The 24,471-nt window shown below is 42.1% G+C and overlaps 1 protein-coding gene across 1 annotated transcript in view; it reads right to left on the minus strand.

Annotated features, from left to right (window-relative positions):
- Window positions 1-24,471, minus strand: part of LOC104165791 (BMP-binding endothelial regulator protein-like) — an 89,384-nt gene that overhangs the window by 60,561 nt on the left and 4,352 nt on the right. The window contains 5 exon segments of the mRNA XM_009705532.1: window positions 4,715-4,819; window positions 7,098-7,238; window positions 7,879-7,988; window positions 11,325-11,343; window positions 11,345-11,425. Coding sequence (XP_009703834.1) covers window positions 4,715-4,819; window positions 7,098-7,238; window positions 7,879-7,988; window positions 11,325-11,343; window positions 11,345-11,425 — 456 coding nt within the window.

A 24,471-nucleotide genomic window follows, 5' to 3' on the forward strand; every position in this document is an offset into this window, starting at 1 on the left:
TTTTCAGTCTTCATCGAATTAAAAGATGTTCTATCTGATTTTACTTAAGTTCCCTAAAGCTAACCGTCAAGCTAGAGGATAAGCCTGGAAAATTTCAGACTGAACGATGTGTTTTTCCAAGCAAAAACTGGCGTGGGTTATAACAGAACTTACGGTGATGTTGGAGCTCACCCGCATTCCCATACAGGGAAGGAAGAGGCATATGGAGCTGTGCTGCTCCCCGGCACCGACCCTTTGCTCCAACAGTCCCTTTCTGGGACCACTGCTCCTGTTCCCAACAAAGCAGGTGAGCAAGGAACGGCCAGTAAGGGCAAGCAAATGGAGCTGTGCTATTCTGCCCTCTCAACAGCACAGAAAAGCTCATGAAAACAGACAAGAAATAGGTTGGCAGGTCTACGCAGAGAGCGGGGAAGCGGGCACAGGCAGCAAGCCCTATTGCTGATCGCCTTGCTTTCTGCCTACAGCCCTGCCAAGATTTGACAATGTGCACGGGGAGAAATGAACTCCAAATATCAGCCGGCAGACTGGAGTGGAGCGTGCTCCATCGCGCTGGTGCTTGATGTACCCAGATGGCGTGAATGAGAGCTTGGTGATGAGTGCCCTTAAGTTTATCATCTGCGGGGCATAAAAGTTCAGTGCAAGCTTGTCTTTAAGTGTGCAACTGCATGTGAACAGATTTGAGGCACATCTGGACTTGAGAAAAGGGCTGGATCAGAGTTTCACTGGCAGTGTGGGCAATGCTGAGATGTTTGTGTGACCACCAGGCCTCAGAGTAAAAAGAATAGCTGAGGACCAGGCTGCAACAGGGAGACCTACCAAGCACCTGCTAGGACAAAACCCCTTAGAGGAGGAACCGTTAAAAACGCACAGAAACGGGGAGCCTGGCAACACTTATTTGTGCGAAGGGAAGACGTGCAGTTCAATGCCACACACTGCACTGCATAGCCTTACCTCTCCGTTTCAATAAAAGAGTTGAAATCATCAGCCGAGCTGGAAGTGGCAAGAATTCAAGTGAAATTGGAATCTCCAAGGCAGCCTGCTGAGGCTGGTTACTTGACCCACCATGTTGGCCCGAGATCCTGTTTTTGTCTTGTAGAATAAGGAAACCCATTATTGCTAACATGTGCTGCAAGAGTTCGTTAGCATTGAGGGTTCCCTTAGGAGTGGGCTAAGTGATGTGATCCCATTTTTCCCTATGAATATTTATAAGCAGACCACATTTGAGTCTATTTATTTTCTGGGATTTTTCTTCTTTTTTCATGAGGTTTTCAATTTTATGTCTGAGGTTTTTATTTTCTATTTTTTTAAGGCAAGACTAATTGCAGGGGGGAAGAAGGTTGTTTGGTTGTGCAATAGCAACAGCTGTTGTTTTTTTGTGCCTCATTTGGCATTAGAGTAAAAACAGCAACTTTTTGTTTGTAATAATAACAGATGTGTATAGCATTAAATGCAGTCTGCGCTAGAGATGGGAGAACATGTTCTGAATAAATTTTCAACTCACTTGAAGTTCACGGGTTCAAAATTTACCCACAGAATCGAACTTCACATGCCGTGAATTTAATTCTATTAACTTTTGCACAGCCTTGGAGCTCTGAAAAGGCTGCATGCTGTAAAATTCACCAGGCTCTCCTCTAGCAATACAAAAAGAGACATGTCCATGACTGCTGACCATTACCACAGGTTTACATTGTTAGTGGGGAATGCCAAGGTGTAAGGACAGGAGGTGAGGCGGAAAATTATAAGGATGGATAATGGGAAAGGAGATGGCACAAGGCAAGAAAGAGGCTGGAGCAGGGTTAGGGCAAGTGAATCGCAAATTAGTTAAGAAAAAGTCTAAAGGACCTCTGAAACTCAGTCTTGCCAAGATTTGAGATTACTCCCTTTCTATAAAGTATTTAAGCATCTGTTTAAGTTTAAGCACACATGGAGGGCCTACTAACTTCAGCAGGCCCGGACACACGGTTAATAGTTTTGCTGGATGGGGGCCAGCATGTACCGCACCTTGCGGGCTGACACTCCAGGTAACTGAGAGAGGGAATATCTATGTGAAGTCAGCAGTCGGAAAGTAAGAAACAGAAACCACAAGCCACAAGGCTCACTAGAAGCCCAAGGAGGACTGATTTTACTATAAATATGACAGGAGGGATCGAATTTGTGAGATGTATTGCCTCCGCTGCAGATGAAAAGAAGCTAAGACAGACACTTCCTCTAATTACTGGTACAGGATTAAATGCTCCAAAAAAGAGAAGAATAAAAGAAACGGGGAAATGTGTCTAGCCCTATGAAGAAAATTAAAGAAATTGCAGAAACAATCTTCAAAAATATGTCAGTCTGCCACCAACACATTGAATAATATAAATGGTTGCACGGTTTCGGAAATTTCTGCAGAATTACCACTTTGAAACCCATCCTTTCAAGAAATAATTGGTCCAAATCTATTTTGATGAACTAAATATTGTCCCATCACAAAAAAAACCCCACATCATGCAAAGAGTATTAGGACTGCACAGTAAAGCATTTAAGCCAAGGAATAATATTGTGAGTTCCTATGAATCTTCAATCCCTTCACACTCAGTTGTGTGTATCATAACAGAGTTTTAATGAGATAACTTTATGTGGTCTGACACCCTAAGGGATCCTAAACAGCATTTTATTCCACAGCAGCCTTCAATAGTCAGTAGAGACTGCTCATTGCCAGAAATATTGTGAAGAGAGAAAAGAAATGGAGCTCAGGCCCCTACAGTTTGCAGAGACAGCAGCATAACTCTGTGCATGATATCTAGACTTTCAGTATCAGACTCACTAATATATCTTTATCTTGAATAATGTGGTGTGTTTAATTAATGTTTATAGATTTGTGACAGAATATCTCATCAAAGAGAGTGGAGCACAGATGAAAAGTAAAAGATTTAAATTCATTAGCATACATTATTTGCTTTAAAATTACTTGGTACCCACTTGGAATAGGAAAATAAATCTCACTCTAGAGTTTACATTCTTTCTCCTAATTGTCCTTCCAATGTAGCTTGGAAGAGCAGAAATGTAATGTGTACCTGTGCATGGGTTTGCATGCAGCTCGCTGTAGACTCCATTTTAAGGCAGGGACCAGGCTGACTGGTTAGATACTGGAGGGAATGGTGCTGCAGGGTAACAAAGCTGGTCTTTTAGTCCTAGGGAACTCGATCTTGTTTGAGGACTCAACTCAGAGGTCTAGGGCAGTTTAGGACTTCACATTAACCTTGGAGCAGATCGTGTAGCAGCACCGAATGAGTTCTTCAGTCAGCCAGTTATGCTGCCGCAGGAGTGCAGATGGTGAATTGTTACCCATCACTATTTTCACCTTAGAAGCCACTTCAACTGATCATCTCACTGCTCAAATTTATATACGGGTACTGCTGAAGTGGTGTATTTCACTTTAGATCTATATTAAGCCATATTAGTTATTTGATCTCAGAAGCATCTTAAATGTTTGAAATGCATCAGCATAGGGAAAATATAAATGAGATGCAGTGTGTGACAGGTTCTTGGCCAACAAAGAATTTGAAGAGACCTGAAGAATCTGAGCTCTCACCTCCTGCTTATACTGTGAATGGCTTGAAGGGAGCAAATCTGATTGCCATGAGCCACACCAGGTTCCTAGAACAGCTCCATTTGTTCACTCTTCCTAAGATGTGTGCGACATCTCACGTGCATGCCCATTAACAGGAGAACTGCCCTCTGCAGTGAGTGCCAAAGTGACAGGAAGAGGATGTCCCCTCTTCTGAAGATGCAGGCATTGCTCTTGCAGCCCACTGCCACAGCAGGACAGGGAGCACCAAGGTACAGACTCTCTATTCTACCATCCCTTCTGGCTGTCAAAAGTTTACACATATAAAATTTTACAAACTAGAGTTTGTCATTTAAAATTTTATACCTAGGTGTCTGTGACTCATATTTTCCCCACTGGCTTCCAGGATGGAGAAGGAAACACTGAGAAGGTGTAATGCTAACGACTTGGCTCTCTTCTGCAGGTCTATTCAAAGATCTGCCCCTACATGAGGTGCTATTTAGAGCTCCCTCTTCTGAAAGCTTGAGCCATTAAAACAAAATAATTTGTCAGTGACAGAAATCCAAGAAACAAAGGCTGGCTTTAGCTCAAGGTTTCAAGTAATGCTAATTTTTGAAGCGATTAAGTAAATTTACAATTACACCACTCTTTGGGTTCATTTCAGACTTTCAAATAAAAAACACTCAGGCTGCAATCTTAGAGAAAGCAGCATGGCTTGATTAAAATAATTTGCTTTCCTTTGACTAATTTACTTTTTCAACCAGCGCATTTCACATGCACTGAGAAATGCAAGTGCAACAACCTCCTGTGGTTTGCCTTAACAATGTGCATGCTCTTGAAATATTAACACAGTCATCTCACCACTCTATAAAGCTATTAAGTATAAGTGAAAGAGATGTTCCAGTGCAGATACTTGGGACAGAGAAAGTTAAATGGAGGAGGAGAAAAGGAGCACAGACTCTTCAGAGCAAGGACAGAGGTGGGAAGCCCATATTGAGGGTAGCACTAGCACACTTGGGAAACACCAGCCTAAATTAACATGCCAGAGGATTCCTTCCTTCCAATCTGCATGCCCCACTGCCATGCACATACTTCCAAGAAACACTGAAAAAGATAATAGTGGAGAAAAAAAAGAGAAGAAAGCTTTGTTCCTTTAAAAAATCTTACATGAGGACAGCTGCTGACTGGAATGCATTGTTTCTTGCGACACTCTGTCTTGCCTTTCACACAAGCACAGATGGTGCAGTTCACAGAGGACCACATCTCTCCATCCTGCAAGAGGGAACATGATATAGTATCAGCTGGGGTGGCAACAGGAAGCTATTTCAGCAATGTATCATTGCACAAGAAAGGATGACTTTCCCTGTTGGCATTGTGTCATTGTTTAGTCTAAATTATTTTGAGGTGTCTGCCCATGGCCAGTCAGATTAAAGACAAAGATCAAATCCAGCAGGGTTTTCTTCCCTTTGGCCCTCCAGGTCAGAAATTCATCTTTTCAAGGCTAACCAAATCACATTTGCATTTTTCATCAGTGTCCTGACTATTTGCATTGTTTTCTCTCCAGAATGTGTCTGATATGTGATCACACCTACCACAAATTTTCATTTAAGCTCACATAATTAGAAAAATCTGATTCATTGGGTTGAGTGACGTCTTTAAGTTGTTGCACGTGAAAGTATTTGATTAAGATGTCAGCATGTAGTGAATTTATTCCCAGATGCAGCATCATTTTGACTTAGGGCAGGAATGGTCGAATAATGAATTCTAATTCAGATTACTTACAGCACTTTCACAGATACTTGATCTGCTAAACATCTGAAAATGTTTAGAAGAGATACAGTGCTGAACTTCTCAAACACAGAGCAGGTGAGATAGTCTATGTATGGCTCAAAGTATTAGGTGCAGAGCAAAATATGCCTCATGGTCTTGTCCCCACTTACTTGGGATGGATTGCTTGTGGAACTGCCCTGGCTCCTTTTTACATAGTGTTGCGTTTGCCAAGCGTGGTTCCTAAAACATTCTGTCTCACCCACTTATAGTCTTGTGCTAGCCCACTTAGAGCCAAAATATGGATGTTTTCTGTTTACAGGGCTGCTGTGAAGGAAGAGTGAGGATAGACCTGACGGGACTAGGCAGTCCAACCAGACAGCTGTGAACAATTACGTGCCCACCTCAACATGATGTTCTAACCAGAGAGAAAAACATAATAAATCTGAAATGCCAAGGAACCTAACTTATTGAGTGAAGCATGCTTGGTCAAAGGCTCTCTCCCCTCTATCTTTTCTTTCCAGGCCGTGTTACGATTGCCTGGTGTTCCTGATGCAGTACATGTTCTTGTAGGCCTCTAATGACCACTCTCCAAGCATCTGCTAAGGTACCAGAATATACCACATTTGACTGCATGCAGCTACCCCAGTTTTTTTGTCTCACAGCTGGTTTTGCACAGGAGTGCAAAAACACATTCACTGTGCCCGTTCTACCTGTGTTAGAATATTAACTTCAACAGAGCGATGCTGGATTTACCTTTTTGCACACGAGGCCAGAAATGAGTGTACTGTCTCGTTATTTTTTCTTACTCCATATAATACTTAGTAATATAGTAAAATCTTCACAAGAAGCAGAATATTTTAGTTGGGTGCCTAAGAAGCAGGCATTTGTTCCTGAAGCACAATAGCACCAGTGTGAAGGTGCCAATCAGATGGAGTATAGCCTCAGCATACAGTAGGTTCCCATGTAATTTCCAGAATAAACACTTCAGCTATGTACACAAAAGATGGAATAAATGGGAAGCAATTTTGGCTGAGCAAACCAAGTACTCACAAAGGATTTAGGATTTGATCTGATTCAAGGGTCTCTTAATTCACAGATGGCCCATGAGGTGACAGAATCTTTTTCTGACACAGTGTGAAAAAAGCTGCACCACTTGGAAAAACAAACAGGGTCTCAGCAATAGATGAAGTGTTCTGCAGGGAATCCCTTGTGATTTGAAAACATTGGGTGAGAGTGCAGTAGGTAACAGTTACTACATGGCTGTCTCAATACAAAATGCCAGGGGTGCTGTCCTTAGCAGAGACATGAAATGTAGTAAATCAAGACGAGTAACTTTCAGCCAAGATGAACTTTGCAAAGCTCCTGTTGGCTCAGCTATGGAAGGGACTCTGGCTCAGCAGATAAAGCCTACATACCACTCTGAATATCTTCTCCATGAATATTAGTGTTTGTTTGGGAAAGCAGAGCATTACTGTCTCTTACTGAAAACACATTACTTGTCTCGAAACAGCAGCTTGAATCTCTGTGTACGGAGAGGGAGACAACATCTCACATCAAGGAGGAACTAATCTTTAACTGCTGTGTATCGGCAGAATTACACAAACTCAGAAAAAAAACAGCAGATGGTAAATTTTGCAAAGCTTTGCCTCCGAGTTGTTCCATCATCAACCAGGATGGTGAGGAGTCTCCTAAAAACACCCATAATACTAATTTACCATAAACTCATGCTGTTTCAGCTGTTATAACGGCATCTATTCTTGAGCCACACCTGAAACTTTACCTGGAAGATCTTATTGCCAAACTTGCACACTTCCACTTGCTCAGGAGAGATACGAGAGCTACACTCCTTGCAGCAGTGGTCTTGGTTTTTATTGCATTCACCAGGAAGTAAGCACCTCTTCTTACATATCACTGTTGAATCCTAGGTAAAAGGACAAAAGGGAATAATGAAATCATTGCCAAGATGTCTGTGCTCCTGTGTGTCCTTACCACGATATTTCTGCTTGCTCAGTCATTGCATCCACCCAAACTACAGCCCATCTGCTTTGAGTAGGTCAGCTCAGAGGAAATAAAAATTATTTAATGGATTAAGGGAATCCTTCATGGTCTGTGAAGCTAAAGCCTAGCTTGTACTTCTGTTGGCCTGCAAAATCATACTGATTTGTTAACACTTTCATTTTTTTGCCTAGGTGCAAAACTGCAAGTGGTCACAGTCATGTCAGGGGAACTTAAAAAAAAAAAATCACTGCCCTTCAGCACGGATGTGGTAATTCACCATTAAGAAACTCCTTTTCCACTGTAGTGCAAATGTAGAGAGGATCACATAATCTGAGTAACTTCATTTTGCATCACACAGAGCCAAGCATCATGTCTCAGCTGAGGCAATCGGTAACTTTTTAAACTTTCCTAGCACAACTGCAAGCGCTCTTCAGATCAGATTCTCAGGGACCACACAAGATGCCAAAGAACAACAGTATCAGGGTTTACGGTTCCACAGCCCTACAAATTACTGCTAAGCCACACAACCGGCAACACAGAATACCAAAGCACTGTGGACTTACCTTGCATGTACACATTGTGCAGTTGTCATAAATAAAGGAGGACCCATTATCATACACGTTACTGTGAAAGAGGCAGCTTCCAAATGGGAGGTCAAACACTTTCCTCTGTCCTGAATATAAACAAACAGTAATAGAAACAGAATGTGGTTCAAAAGATGCCGTATTGGCAACAAAAATAGTAGGGCTTATTGTCACCAGACCAAATTCATGTGTAATGTGTCATTTGCTATGTGTTTCCATTTTGGTGGGAAAAAAATATGTACGTTTAATAGTTCACTGTTCTTCTAGCACACACTCATCTGTACTAATTCTACCGTGGGAGGGAATATAAGTATGACTTATGGCATGTTTATACTGGAAAAATCTTTCTTCTCCTTCTCATCATAAAGTGCACAGTGCAGCTAAAGGAATAAAAAGTAAGCACTGCAAACTCTTAGGGTAGGTACACTTAAACTAGTTTAAACAGTCTTAAACTTAATACAATAACTTATCAAATAAAGCAGCCTTAACTGGTTTTAGCATGTCTGCCTCAGGGGTTCAGAGCAGCCAAACTAAATCAACCCAGTAACACTGATGCAAAAAAAACATAGGTGGTGTCCCATCTCATTAAGATAGTTTGGTGTACCACGTTCACACAAGGTTGCAAGAAATACAGGCATTTGCATCATTTATGAGCAGAATGAGGGCAACACAAGATATTTAGTTTCCATGACCCTTAAAATATTTGGGTTTCATGAGAGCAAGGCAAGGTTTAAAGCACTATACAGGGAAGGCAGTATCAATATCAAACCCTTCCTGAAGTCCTGCGATCCTGCAAACACTTTCAGATCCAAGTTGCAACACACTTTGTAGTTCTGCAAGCTTCTATTCCTCAGCTTCTTTCCTAGTAGGTTATTTTAAACAAGTGACCATTACGATGCATAAACATGAGCTCTTTACAAAAACACTATGCTTATCTTCCTGGTTTTTAATACCTTCCCCTGTTTACTTTCGGTGGCAGCCAATTAATAAGTTCTTTTATGAGTGGCTACCAGTCTCCTGGTTTATAATTTCTGAGGTCTGATGTTAAATTGGCATCAATTCTGAGGCGGGAATGGCCACTATAAGTACGTACAAGAGGTCACTAAGCGCTAGGCCAATACTTTCGCTCTCAAACCACTAGGCCTTGGCATACTGTAATTCCTTCCCTTTTCAATAATTCTTGACAAATGCAGAACCGCTTAAAAGAAAAAGGTTCCATTTTCTTCCGCGATATAAGCAAACAAAAGGATAACGACACAGTAAAATCCATTGGATTAGCCTTGAGTTTTTACAAATCTAATGTTAAAATAACTATTAAACAAAAGTTAAGAAATAATTGATACTGTTCAGTTAGACACAATTTGAACACCTCTCTCTTGCAAATTAGCTACCTTGGACTAATCTGTGCTTGCATAACCAGCCTTCCTTTTATTGAATGTGCCTCTTTCTGAAAGGGCTTAACATCTCTTGCAGCACTGACATATGAAATCAGCTGAAGATGCTCAGTAGCCCTAAAAGGAACTGCTCTACATCCATGCACCACTTACGGGCAAAGCCTAGCCATAGTCCCGCCTGTAACAACACTTCTACTGCTCTATGTGGGGCCAGGACCTCAATCACATAACTTATGTCAGCAAGTGAACAGAAGTCCAGTTTTCTCTCTCTCACTCTCTTGCCATGCCTTGCAAACCACCCAGCGCAATTCCAGGTGGCCAACCCAGTTCAAATAGTTGGTAAAAAACCACTGACAAAGGAGCTACCACTTTAAAAGATGTAGTGGTGAAGATATTGGCTTAATGGTTGGTTTTGCTGGCTCATAACCCCTAGTTAAACTAATAATTCAAGTCCCAGTAGAGTCCACAGCATTCCTCTAAGCTATATACACTGAGTATCAGGAATTCAATTGCAGGGAGGTCCTCCACATGATACTTTAAAAACCATGCCTCAGCATCCCTGAAAACATTTCTCTTTCCTGACTGCCATGCAGTATGCTACACATCCCATCGCTCTACCTCCACTCCAAAACTTTCAACACTTCCCTGTGAATAGACAGCATCTATTCACAGGTATACGACATGCTTTAGAGAGAAGACCACGTAAAATGAAAATCATTATTATTAGTGAACTCATTTACAGACATTTCTAAGAGGGGAAAAAAATAATCTGTAGAAAAAGCCTCACAAAGCAGTCAGAAATTAAAGCTGGGTTTTGAATGCCTAGATCAAGGAGGAGAATGTTCAGTTGGGAAAAGCATGGGTTGGAGAGGACAAAAGGAGTTTACAGAAGAAAAAGGAAAAATGTCCGCAGCCAAAATAGAAGCTCAGCCTTTTGGACTGCTCTCCTCTCCATTTCATTCCTCTACTGTATTACTCTCTGGTGCTGCAGTTAAATGTTTCAAGCAGATATTTATCTCTAGCACTTCTTAATTAGCAAATAAATAAATAAACTCAAGTTTATTTCAAGCAGTCAAAAATGTTAAGTATTATGAAAAGCTGGAACTCTCTATGGCTTGCTGCCTCTGAGGTCAGACCTCTCTGTATCCCTAATCTAGCCCTAGAAACAGACTTTGAGTCACAGTAAAGATATAGTCAAAATGACAAAAAGTTTCTGTTGAAGAACTCAGGGTTAGCAGCTCTGAAAATTTTCCAAACCTGGTTATAACTTCATAGACCAAGTTAAAGCTAATTTACTTGGTAGGATGTAAGTGCTCCTCGTTTATGAAATAGACGGACACTTGCTGAGGCGTGTTAACCTGTGAGATCTGTGGGCATGGTAAGAGCAAAATAAGGACTCTCAAAAGTCACTGCCTTCCTTGACATGACTTGGAAGAACTAGGCCTTCTTAGAGGTCTCTGACTTACTCCTTTAAAATGTGTTGGAAAGATGTAATTGAAAATATTCCTGGCTGAAACTATGATTCCACCTTAAGAAGGCAACCATGAGGCAGACTCCTGGGTCCCTGGCCTTTCTGACTACAGCTTCTAAGAATGCAATTTCAGTCCAGAAGTTTTCTCTGACCTGCATTTCCTCCAAATCAAGAATGCAAATGCACACTTACATAAAAATATGAGAGGGTAAGCCCTTTATCTTGTGGAAAACTCCAACAAACACTTCCCCCCGCCTCAATCTCCTTTGTGAACCATGTAATGAAGGTGCGAAACATCTCTGTACTTGTCTCCATAAGCAAGACAACTGGTCTATGCACAAATGCTCTTCTGCGGCTGCTTGCTTAGTACCACCCATCACAACCCCTACACGCTGACCCCCGCTACCTGTTTAAACCTGCAGATTATAAACTCCACTGAGCAACACTGCCTCTGTCACCTCCCAGAATTTACCAGTATTGTGAAATACTGGTATAAAAGACACTACACAAAAACATATCATATTAATTACCAAATTCCCAGGGTTAAAAAAAACACTCACCTAAGCATTTGGGGCAACACTAAAACAGCAGGAAGGTGACTGAGGTGCTGGGGACATGAAAGAATGGGGCAGACTTCTTGGATGCACTGTGTCCTGCCACCCTGAAAGAAAACAGGCTCCATTAGAAAAAAAAAAATAATTAAGCAAAATGTCAAGTAGATGTGCACACACTCTCACAGACTGGTAACAAGTCTTGAAAAGCCTTAGCCAAAGCAGTATTTGCCAACAGAAGTTTCTGCTTGCATCAGGCATAAAAGGAATGTGTACAACTGTCCTTCGACACTTTCTACGTTGCTTGCAGAGACCTTGGATTATTCGTATTTTTTCATCCTCTCAAGCAATAAATGTAATAGTTGAAGAAACAGTGTCTTTCTGTCTTATTTCTTGGTGTGGATATGAGAAAACCAGGGAGAATAAAACCATTATCCATGAACCTTTCCGGATGTTCAAAAAAAGTTATTGAGCAATTTTTTACATTATTCTTCACCTCCTGTGCCATGCCCTTCTAGGCTTGTCTGGGACAGGGATTAAGTGCTGAAGCAAGATGAGAGCAGGTGTTCTTCCACTGTGTCCATGACCTCAGAAGCCAAATAAGCCAAAATCACTTAAGAAAGCACATTCTTCTTAGCCTCCAAAGTCCAACTATGCAAACCCAGAAGGTCTGCTTTTTTCAGAGGACTGAAAATCAAGAAGGTATATGAAATTTTGAGAGTGAAGGGGGGGGGGCAGGGGCAAGCAAACTGGACTGGCTATACCTGGTGTATCAATGAATATCAGAAACAGAGAGAGGTAAAAAGCACAGCAAAGAAAAAAGCACAGAATATATGTCTAAGATTAAGTCAGTCAAAAGAGATCTTTGTTCTCATTCTGCTCTGTTGCCTGATTACTTCACTGTGCTTATAGCACACTGAGTTTAGCTCTGGACCCTCTACCAACATGTGCTCCACATGCTCATGAGAGAGGTCTAGGTTGTTAAACTTTAAAAATCAGTCCACCTTTGTCTTAGCAATGGAGGTCAGCCCTTTTCATCCAACTGCTCTGCCCTATTTATCACTCAGAGCTGCAGGCTCATCCCAACAATAAGCTTTGTGTTCGGGGATGCTGTGATGGAAGACTTATGAACAGTCTCCTCCCACCTACACATTGGATGCCTCTCGGGGGTCCCTGGGGAAAGATGGAAAGAGCTGTTCATTTCGAAGAGCTCTATGTCTGAAATGATGGTATGCCATTCCACTCCTAATGGCCTCAGTGAATCATGTAAAAGCAGACTCACATATACACTACTATACACAAAATAACGTACTGACTGTACCCCCGTTCTATAATAAGTTTTCAGGCACTGAAGTCTACCTGTCCCACGGGGCTACCAAAGCATCCTGAAAGCACATGGCTAAGGACTGCTCGTAATTCTTTCACTGCGGTGTGTAGGAACACAGAGTTTATTGTAGACTGAAATGACTGCTCTAAATTAAAGGTCAGACTAGAAACATGACAAAACTAAATTAATTCTTCACTGATGTTCCTTATGATGCTCAGGGAATAGCTCTGTGAGAAGAGACACAGGTGCAGAATGAAAAAGAAAATACTAAAGGAGGACTTTCTGAAGCAGTGCCATCATTCAGCCCAAGGAAAAAGGCTAAGAGAAGACAAAGTTCAAACTTCGGTGACAATTCAGCAAATGGGAAAGTAGGGTATGGAGTCTTCAGCTAGCCTGGTGACAGGATCAGGGATACATCCATGGAAGATAAAGCAGTGCTCCAACACATGGTGGGCACAGGTCCTTTGTTGCACCCTTGCTTCTGTATTTAATACTTACGTATCCTATGCCTCTGTGGAACTGCCCTGGAGTCTTGCTTCTCTGACAGATCGGATCAAAGCTCAGGCTTAGCACATTATTGAGATATTGCCTTTGCAGCCTGTTGTATAGATAACTTTTTAAATACAAAATGCCACGGATAATATGAAATATTTCTTCCTTTCAGCCTTCTGTTTATATCCCCTTTTTAACTTTGTGTACTGGCCCCTCATCTACACAAAACTAAGTCTGCTTGCATCTCTCTACCCCACTGCTACTCCTGCTTTGAGCTGTAACGCTGCTTTTTAACACCAAACTATTTTCTAACTTGCTGCTGTCCCAGATAGGCTCTTCCAGGCTTGAATATCATGCTAGGGTGAAGTTCAAAAACAGTCTGAAACAAATCAACCTGTACCACTTAAAGTAAGAATAATTCTACTTGCCCTACAGAGGTTAGAGAGATAGCTCGTTGAGCACTATAAGGAAATATCAAAACCTACACAATATTTCCATTTTCTTAAAAGCCTTAGTCATCGCAATTCAAAACTTACAAAGCATTCAGAATAGCAGCTTTCAAAGCAGGATTAGCTAGTGCTGCCAGTGCTTTAAATTGCATGGAACAGAGCTGCGTAGAAAAATCAGTGCAACAAAAGTTCAACAGCAAAAACAAACAAAAAAAACAATCAAAGGAAAATAATAAATCCGAAGAGCAAACAGACTGGCTCTGGATGGCCTAAGTCAGAGCAGGAACTGCACAGTAAACACCTTGCCGCGTCCACCTCCCAATTACATCTAGGGCTCTTAGCTCACGTTTTCTTGTTAAGCATAACATCTCCCAGGCAGCCAGAATATTCCAGGTCCAATGCAACACCTTCCAGTAAAACCAAACCTGAATTGGAAGCCAGCACAGACCAATAAAGCACAAGTGACATCTGCTTCCTGTGAGAAAAGCTGTTCAAGAGCTAGGCGACTAAATCCTCGAGTGATAGTTACGTGAAGCCTTAATCAGGGGACGCTGCTGCAATCCACAGTCCTCTGGAGGTAATGGACTTTGTAAAATCTACAGTCTGCAATGAAAAGATTCACTTTCCACCTTGGAGACAAACAAAACCGCTGTAGCTCCTGCTGCCACCTGGAATCTGCAAAACAAAGCAAGAGCCTCCCTGGCATCGGCTCAGGGAGTGGTACGGACTGAGGTATCATCCCATCTCAGCAGCTTTCTCAAGAGACAGAAGAGAGGGGAAGATGAAATAGCACTTTCTAGCTCTCCCATGAGAGGTCCATCTTTGAGAAAGACAAACAATGAGTCTTTCCTAAAACAAAAGCACGGAGCTAGCCTAGCTACCCATCCATCCACATCTGCTAAGCTCCTACCTCGACTATGATACTTCACTGTTCAATTAGGACACAAGGAACTTGGCAGAGGTGAGAGACGCACCCATCCAGACTGCAGCTGAGTTTGCTGGAGACACTGGATGAAGCACAGAGTGCAGTTTCTGGGGAGGCTACCCACATCCCTGGTGCACAGCATGTATGCAGCCTGCGTGCTACAACAGAGGAAAAAAATGTCTGCAGAAAAAAACTGTCTTGTCCAAAAACTCCCCAAAGGTTGGGAGCCTGCTGCAACTAATCTCCAAGAGCCTTAGGCTTCATCTACCACAAGGGCAAGAACAGTGACCACCACTAGCAGAGCTGCCCTTGCAATAAGCAGATTTCGAAAGCACTCATGAAATCTCAAGAGGACAGAGGTTTCCATATTCCCAATTTGTTTGCTACTGATAATGAGTGTGTCTAAACTTAACAATATTTTATAGACTTGTTATTTAATGTTAAAGGTTAACTTCAGTATTATCAAGAGCCATGTTTCTTGTGGGCATTCCATTTTCCATTTCACTTTCAGGCCTTATCTCTGTGCTTTAGTGAAGCTATAAATCATCTTAAAAAGATTCCTCCCTAGTTTTGCCCTATGTTCACCTTGTGCTTGAAAGACTCTGCTAATCCTCCAACAGAAGTAAAATTTCCATTATTTTGCAGAATATTTTGTCTAAGTGCTGGCATTAGGATTCAGCCCACAGTGGATTGCAGGCATTTATTTTTAACTTTCAGTCTAGAAGAAATGTGAAAGGTTTCATTTGCTACCAATGAGGCTACCCTTGCAGGGAGGAAAAAAAAATTATAAAGAAATATCAAAATTGCATTTCTCTCAACTCCAGGATACGTATTCCAGACATTTAGAGCAAGGACAGATGCACGCTGTAGCCTCAGCAGGGATTGCTGTAAGAACTAAGACAGATGTTCAAGGTTGTCTCCAGTTTTGAATAAAGACTTTATGCCACCAGCACGAAAAATACCTTTGAAAGTTCAACAGGGTCACTACTGAGCAAGTTGCCCCGTGCCAGTGGCAAGAGAAGCCAAATAAACACACAACTGTACGGCTGTTTGTGTTCAACCGCTTTAGCACAGTGCAGGTGAATACAACCACCATGAACATATTAAGAGATATTACCATTTTTGTGACAGCAATGGCATAAAAGCAACAAATAGAAATCTGCCGATAAAGAGATAGACATATCATTTGAGATTCAGATAACGATGATCATCACTGTTCTGGGAAAAAAAAAAAAAAGATTAAGGCATACCAGAGTTCCTATTTCACTACACCACATTCACTGATGTGTATAAGGCTTCCTACGTGAATTGGGTAGCGCATTGGTTTGCATACACTTGTTGGTCACCAGGAGCTCTGACGTATTAACTACGGTGTGATAGTAAAGACTTCCACTACCTCCCCCAAACATGTACTAAAAATACAAAACCAGTCAGCAATGAGTACTATGCAAACATCTTCAAAACGTCCCTGGAATCACATGCTTGTAAACCCACACCTTGAGTTTACAATCAGATATACAGTCCCTGACGTGCAGGCACAAAAGTGAGAGGATATCGTATTTAGAGTGTGGTTTTAATCTGGAAATAAAATAGGTGTTCTCTCCCAAATCTGATGAAAGGCTCCCCAATTCTTATAAAAATGCTGGTGCAGTATGTGGCAGACAGCCCCTGGGAGTACCTTCGCCCTTACACAGTATTTCAGGATCCCTGAAACAGCCATGTCGTGCACAGTGAGAGTTCCCTGGAAGGTCAGGGGAAGGAGAAAGTATTTAGGAAGTGCACAAAGTAGCAAAACAGTTCTCAGCATAAAAGCAAACAGCACATGAATCAGTTCAGCAAACAGACAGACAGACAAGCCAGAGCTTCCCACATCCCTGCAGCCTGATCTGTTGTCTAGACTAGGATTTTAAAAATGCCTCTTCAGAAAGTATCGGATAAAATTCAGAATAGGGAGATCTTGAGCTTCAGTCAAAACAGCAGGTACTTACACTGCCTTATGTGTGCTAGATTTTTAAACTCTGGATCTAGATCTCACACCCTATTTTCTGAGATATCACTGCTATAGGAAGGTTTTAGAAAGTGGTCCTAATGACAGTCTAAAGTGGTGTCCCAAGAGCTGCATGTGCAGCAAATGCTCCAAAGAGCTCACCTTCATTTTAAAAACTAGATCATGCAGATTAGTGTGGATATAAATCATTGTCTTAAACGTCTTAAAAACTACCCCAAATCTATACAGATTATAAAGGGTAAACTGAAAGACTCGTGAATAAATTTCTAGAGCAAACTCTTGGGCAAATCAAAGGTACAATTCTTAAACTATCTTTTCCCACTGTTTTCTCTGAGTCTGAAGCAAAGGCATGCCTTCACACAGTCAAGAGAAGCCTAAAGAACTCCCACCAATTTCTAGCAGGTAAGAGTTCAACTCTACCACCTCTCCCTCCATGTACACCCTTACGATACAAGTAGTTAGGTGTACTATTTGTGTCATCAACAACCTGTAGTAATAAGAAAGTTCAATTAGTTGTCTCCATCTAACATAAATTCACATCCCCAAGCTCCTAGCAAACTGCAAGTGTGGTTGCAAAGTGTCACAGAGTTAGAACATCTTGACTTAAAAGCAGGAACCAGAAAGCCTCCCTGTTTTGGAAGTTAATCTGTATGTGGTTGTATCCAGCTGCTGAGGAATTAACTAAATTATCCATTAGTTAGTAATTTAGGGTAGGATGAAGTCTCTAAATACTGCCATGCTTTCCATCAACCAAATACCATGTGTACAAAGTGACTTGTGTAAGTGCCAAGCCAATCCAATCCAGTCTTGCCATCTATTCCAGTTCTCAAGAGCCACGTTTCCTAGGATTGCTCAGATGAAGAAAAGAAATTTTCTCTTTTTCAGAGGGAAGTGGTGTGCTGTGTGGGTTTGCCGAAATATCACAGCATCCACCTAGAGAGTGAAGCATGCTGTTCTGGGGTATACCTCTCTACTTTGAAATCGAACTGTCGGGGAGCTTCTGGTCCTGGTTCTTTCAAGTTTTGAAACACGATTTGCACCGACTCTCCTACAGGAGGAGGTGGAGGACCAGGGTATTTACTACCTTGGGTGAAAGGGAACATTCTGGAAAACGAAATCTTGGGTCGCACAGTAGCTTGCTTTAAGTATGCACAGGCAGAGACATTGCTCCTAAAATTTCACAGTTGCTGGAACTGCAGAAGGGCTCCTTGGGGAAGGTCACTGGGTGCTCTGCTCTCAGCCAGAGGACTCGGTGCAACCAGCACTTGGTCAGATTTATCCGGTCTAATAGCGCTTTACAGAAGCGTTGCTGGGATTATATTGCATCTGGCTTCACAATCCGGCTGAAATCAAATCACTTGCTGACCCAATAGCCTAGCTGCGGAGTCTAGCAGCTGACAGCCAGCAGCCCCCTCCCCTCCAGGGCTTATGCACTGAGCTCTTGGCTCTGTTGAAAGTGATGTTGTAAATAGCCCCTCTTCCCTTGGAAGCCTTGAAAGGTTTAATCCCGGTGTGTACTTTTCCCCTTTCAGGCTGATTTCCTAAGGAAAGAAGGCTTATGCATGCACAAACCAGGCACACCTGTAGCTTGTGAATCCCTGATCAGCTCCAGCCACAAAGGATCAAGTGACTCCTCTGAAAAAGGTATATAGAGATAAAAGAGCAAAAATCAAAATGACAAGGACATTAAGTTCCTACAAGTTTTGTCAAAACCGGACTGCTGCAGGCAATAGAGAACCCCCAATTTCTTTCCCACAAGGGACACCAGAAAGCATCCCACAGTGTTAGGAGGCAGCTGGGCATCCAGGTAGCATCTCCCAGACCTCCGGCCTTTTGCTTGGTGCTCGTGTCATGGAGGTGCTGGAGGAAAGCTCACACTATTGCAGTTAGGGCAGATAAAGGAGCAAGGGCCACACATCTATCGAAACAGCCTTGTTACTTCTGCTGCTCCTGGAACAATATTCCTAGTTTAGCAGGGGCAATGGGACATAAGGCAGGCTGTGTCCCATACCTATTGCACCATTCCCATGAGATGAGGCATTTTTCTTCCTGTCTTTCCTGTTTGTTTGGGGTTTTTTTCCCCAATACCTACATGGATTCACAATACTCATGTTCCAGACTGGCCTGCAACTACCCTGAGTGCTGGATGCTTTCAGCTGGAGCCCACGTACTTGTTCTGCTTTGGGAGCTGTTATTTTATTGATCCTTCTCCTGCACACTTCAACAACTCAGGCTTTTTCCAGGGGAAGATCTGTTTCTCTCAACAAATCTCTCCTGCAAGCAGAAATAATGTGTCCCACAAATTATTCTGTCTTTTATTACGTATTCTTTAATGTCTCTAAAGTTACATGCAGAAGGCAGAGCTTTCAACTCTGTAATGTAAGTGCCTTTTCCTCCTTCTGCTCGTTGATAGTGAGTTTAAAAAAAAAAATAATCAAGTTTCTCTCTACAGCTCAGAGTTGTCTGGATTCGCACTGCACCCCAAACACCTTTGTGGGCTGTTTAATTATCCCAGGCACTATTTCAAGCAACAGAGCATCACTTCTCAGAATTTTTTTCCCTGTAAGAGTATCTAAAAAGTTATCTTCATTTTGTCAGCTTCACTGACAATGCTCAATGCTACATTGCAGGTTAGTTCTTGCTTTCAGCACAGAGATGATGGGCCAGCATCTCAGATTCAGCTTTTCCTCTAGTCTGAATCCTTTCACATCACCTCCAACACTTGCTGCCATTTCACATACTTATTAATCTAACTCTCTTCCTTACTGCAGGTCTCATTAAACTGATTGCTGCCACTGCACCTTGTATAGTCCATGCTCGGCAGTAATAGCAAAGGGCTTCAGACTTCTGAAACTAAAACTAGCTCTTCATTAACAGAGAGCTACTTAATAGAAATGCTGCAACCACAGGTACCACTACATGTACTCTCCACACATGTCTTGGTGTTTCCTATAAGCCAGATATCCTTCTATAGGTTACGCTTCCCTCGCTAATCTCCCTGCCAGTTGCTGCACAGGGCACACTTAAACAGTGCCAAGTCATCTCTCCGAATGCTGCTAGGGAAAACAGGGATAGGGATCTAGTGCCGTACAGCACTCGCTATAGTGTGATGCCTTTCTATAGTGTTGGAGGTTAGAAGACATACACCTGGTGGAAGAGGTGGATTTTAAGGCAGGATGTAGGTAAGGACTGCATCAAAGGTCATACAAATCAGTGGGAGTCTTTCCATTGATTTTCAGTCCGCTTTGGATGACAGCATTTTGAAAAGCCCCAGAAGTTGCGCAGGGCAATGGTGAAAAATGAGCCAAGATAATCACGTAAGCAGGAATAGCAGCCCCGCACTGCAGAAAGGGCAGAGCTCTCCACCAGCTTGGGGGTAAAGAGCAGCAGCTTCGTGGGGACAGCAGAAGGGAAGCAAAGGCACTGGCAAGGAAATAGTTCTGGCATGCCGCTACAGGACAGAGTTCAGCTATTTGTGATTAATTTAGCTGTTACACCAGAGGTCTCCAGTGACTATGGAAGCTCTGCTGTGAGCCACATGATTATTTATTTCTCTTCTAAAAAGAACTGTTTCTATGAAAAAATGCAATAAAACATATTATGCTGGAAACTGTGGCCAGAAAAACTATTAAAAACCACTAACAAGCTTCTTCAGCTTATTCGTGTCCACCTCAGATAATAAGAAAGTTAGGGTTAAACCCAAGGGACTTTCCTAACTTCAGTTATCAGAAGCAGAGCAGTAGCTCTGTAGAGCAGGTCCTGGCTTCTTGCAGCCGTGACTTTTCCCCTGAATCAGTTGGAGGCTGCTCTGTTTTCATTGGCATCAAGAACACATGAAGCACAGTCCAGTGGGTGTAGAGTTGTGTATACGCCACCAGTACATTTGCATAACATTTCAAAGTCCTAACCCAGTGCTTGCAAAATGATAGTCACTGCCACAATGTACTTACAGAAATAGCACTTGCTATTCACAAGATAAACTTGCACAAAGGTTTTCCTCTTTTTATTTTTTCTTTTTCTGTAGCATAAGCTTGATGATACTACCTTACAAGCTTTTCTTGCTATGCCCTACGCTCAATGGCACTCCTATAAACCCCACAACTTTGGCAGCTATCAGCGACTACCTTCACCCCCACTTCCAATTCCCACATTACAGCACAGTTCTGGCCTCCCTTCTGAGAAGGGTTTTTCCTTCTGAACAGCCTGTTCGCAGAGATACACAGTTATTAAATCCTTCCAGTGTCCCCAGCGTGTTTCTTGCACACGCAGAATACTAGTACCATTGTGGTCCTGAGAAAGGTGACAATTCTGACTCTCACTTCATCATCATTCTTTAAAATACTTGGTCACGACAAGAAACTCGACAGATGTATCCGCACAGCTTCGCCTTAGAGCAATAATTTTAAATAATTCGCCTTAAGTTATCTGCAGGACTAAATTGCAAGACTCGAGTGAATTAAATCTCCAAACACCCAAATTCTGACATCTGGCATTTAGATACAAAATAAAGGCTTTATTTTCAGCAGTGCGGATACTTTCTTCCAGACAACATGAACTTCATTTCATTGCATGGTTTGAAGCTTCCTTTTTTGGAGGTGCAAATGTATAAACAAGGTCATGAATAAAACCAACATGGATTGTTCTTGGAAGAGGAAAAGAGCAGACAATTTAGAAGGTGCCTACACACCTGAATTTGGAAAAGTTGTTACTAGGTCAAAACCTACCAGAACAGCCCACACCAAATCCCTGTTCCATTCACACACAGAGAGAACAAACCTCCTTCAGTGATTCAGTGCAATGAGGTATTGGAGAGGCCAAAACTTAATCCTTCACTGGCTGTTTCTACAATTTATGGATGCCCTTGCCTGAAGGTTTGATGATAAAGCACACCGATATCTGTAGAACATCCATGGTAAAATCAATCATACTGTTGTAGCAGTAGCAAGGACACTACTTCTGGCTTTTTACAAGACCTTTATACACGCATGCACCCTCCTTAAATGTTATGCTCCATGTATACTGCTGAAGTAACCTCAGGAAATACAGGATTACATACACACTGCTTCCTTAATGCATCCATCAAAGGTTTTCATTAACAGGAGATCCTGTTTGTCCTAAGCACTTAGCAAAGAGAGTTAAAAATATACTTCAAAGTGTTATGCAGACTTCAGCAAGACAAAGTGCTAAACTGCAGCTCATTCAGAGGATTTCTTGGAAATAAAGTTCTAGGAAAACTAGGCTACCTTTATGAAACCAATAGGTTATGAAACTGTTCCTACAGTGAAACAGGCACAGGGGCAGTTTCAGTCTACCTCAAACGGTGTAGGATTAGACTTGCTGTAGGCCAACGGTACTTATCTATTGTAACATCCCTAATACCACAGGGTACAATTCCACCGCTTTGTACTACCTAGAGCTATCCCTCCCTGCAGACACAGCTTGGCTCTACTCCAGGGTAGAGCACACTTCGGCTTGTAATCAAGGGAAAGTAACACGTTTTAGTCTTAAACGCAAGCCTGAGAAAGGGGTGCTGAGGAATCTGCAGCTCTCCAGGAATAGCCTTGGGAAGCACTTTGATTAGGAATCATTTACAAGTCACAGTTCCTCTACCGCTTCCTCCTTCCTCCAGGGGTAATGACTTACAGAAGCATCAGCAGCAAATTCTGACATTTCGCAGTCCTGGCTAGCAAGACTGAGAGAGGAATCACGTTTTTTTCCCTCCTTCCTAGCTTGCAAACCACCTGCACATGCATGGGGAAAGTGGATGAAACCCTAAGAAGTCTGTTCCTCCTCCACACCCCTGCATGGACCATGACGTACACTCAGGTCTCCCATGACTTTTCTTCCATTTTTATTCTCCTCTTCCTCAGGGGACAAGCTTAGGCATGATGTAGAACCTAAAGAAATACAAGTATAACCATTTAGGCACCTACAGCATAGCAGGGCTGGCTATATTTTGGCCAGGTCAGCTCTTCTGCCACCTGCCTAAATGCCTGCTGTTGTTCTTGCTCTGAATCAGCACCATCATGGCAAACCAACCAGCTTGGCACTTACCTCCAAGCTAAGCTCACATGACACTCACAAACCGGATAGCCTTATATCTAAATTCTTTGCGAGGCCATACATACTGGTCGCGTTCAGGCTACAGCATGTGGCCAACTTCATTCAAAAAGACTGCCAGAGGAGTTGGAAACACTTCTATCCACCTTTCCAATAACATTCTGCTAACCAAAGCGCTTCAGAGTAGAGGCGCAGCCCAAGGAGAAGGCACTCTTCATAAAGCAACATCACTGAGCAGTCAAAAATGAAAAGATCCATATGAAACCATCAGGTCGTCTACAAAAAAACGAGTATATTTCTAGAGCCTAATGAAGAGGGCACATATCCCAAAGGAAGACTTTTTCACATTCTGGGACTTCTCACACAGGGAGATCTTTCTGCATTTTACATTTCAGAAAATACTTGCATCATATTAAGACTAAGAATGGGGGTCACATCACATGCAATTGGAAATGCAAATTATAATGCATTCTCGTATCTGGCTTACTGCCTTATCATCAAAAGCCATTAGTAGTCCCTAAGAGAGATAACAAGCAAGCAAATAAAATTTGGTTTTGGTTGCAAGTGTAGGTCTCTCCTTGGCCCTGTTAAGCCTCCTTTGTACCTGCCTAATGATGTAAAATGGTCTTAAAAATCAGTGTAAAGTGACTCACTAAAGATTCCCGTAGGAAACAGAATCATACATTTTTAAGCAGAGGATTTGTTGAACTACTGGAAAGAAGTAAGGTAATTAGCACAGCAAAGACACTTGAAAAAATGTGAATTATTTATACTGTAACCCTCACCCCACAGGCAGAGAACTTTGATAATTTACTTCTCCAAAAGTTCTCGCCTTTTTTTCCCTACTCTTCATTTTTTTTAACATGCTCCTGAGATCACAATCCAGAACTCTCTCCTCAGCAAGCTTTCAGCATTCACAGTATTCTCAGCCGTGTGCACTTCCAGTTATTAACCTTCCCTCTACTCGTGCTGGCCTTGCAGGGAGGTTCTCTGATAATGTGAGAAAGCGTCATTTGAAATTATTCTAAAGCAGAGAACAGCTACACACTCCAACCTATTATTGTAAGTTAACACTAATGGCAGCTATACCTTTCAAAATGATACAAGATTTTTTACTATTTAAAAAACAGACCCATCATATAAAAGAGCTGCCATGTTTATTTAGATAAGTGCTCCTCCACTCTTATAAGTGGAGGCTGATGACAGATATGTTTTTAAGGCAAAAATATTAACTCTAGAAATGTCAGCATCTGCTTCTTTTCAGCCTAGCCTTACAGATTCACACGTCATTTTTCATCCACAAGCAGAGTTTCTTTTTTCTTACAGAGAATCTAAAAACACGGGTGTAAATTACTGGTCCCGAGGGCTGACAGTTTTATTAGCATGTCACTGGCGCTACACGTGTTAGGTCTGATTAGACATAGAGAGAGGCTGGTTTCCACAGCCCGCTCCTCGTGGGACGAGGAAGGCTTGCACTTCCCCGACAGGAATTTTCCACCTGACTGTTCCATTTCTGTGAAGAGGTATTTGCTAAAGTTACAAGATGCCGTACAAAAGCGCTGTATGTAGTTCCTAGCCTTACGGGAAAGAAAGAGATAAAAAACCACAAAGCAAAATTTTCTACTGAACTCAAGGAGTCCAGCCTTCTGGCTCACACACCTAGCATGCTATAATTCATTCTAATGTATTTAGTACACTAATCGTTCTTTTAATCATGTACATAGTACTGTTAGCAGATACAGCAGATGAAGCCCCATACCTTACTCACTACTTACACACACAGAACATCTCCTACATCTTTACCTTACATCACAGAGGAGTTCTGCGGTACTCACATTGCCTCCCAGAGAAATGCAGGCCAAAAGAAAACATCACTCAAGAATAATTAGGTACAA

The sequence above is a fragment of the Cariama cristata genome, unplaced genomic scaffold (assembly GCF_000690535.1).
Source record: "Cariama cristata isolate BGI_N322 unplaced genomic scaffold, ASM69053v1 scaffold2838, whole genome shotgun sequence".
NCBI lineage: Eukaryota > Metazoa > Chordata > Aves > Cariamiformes > Cariamidae > Cariama > Cariama cristata.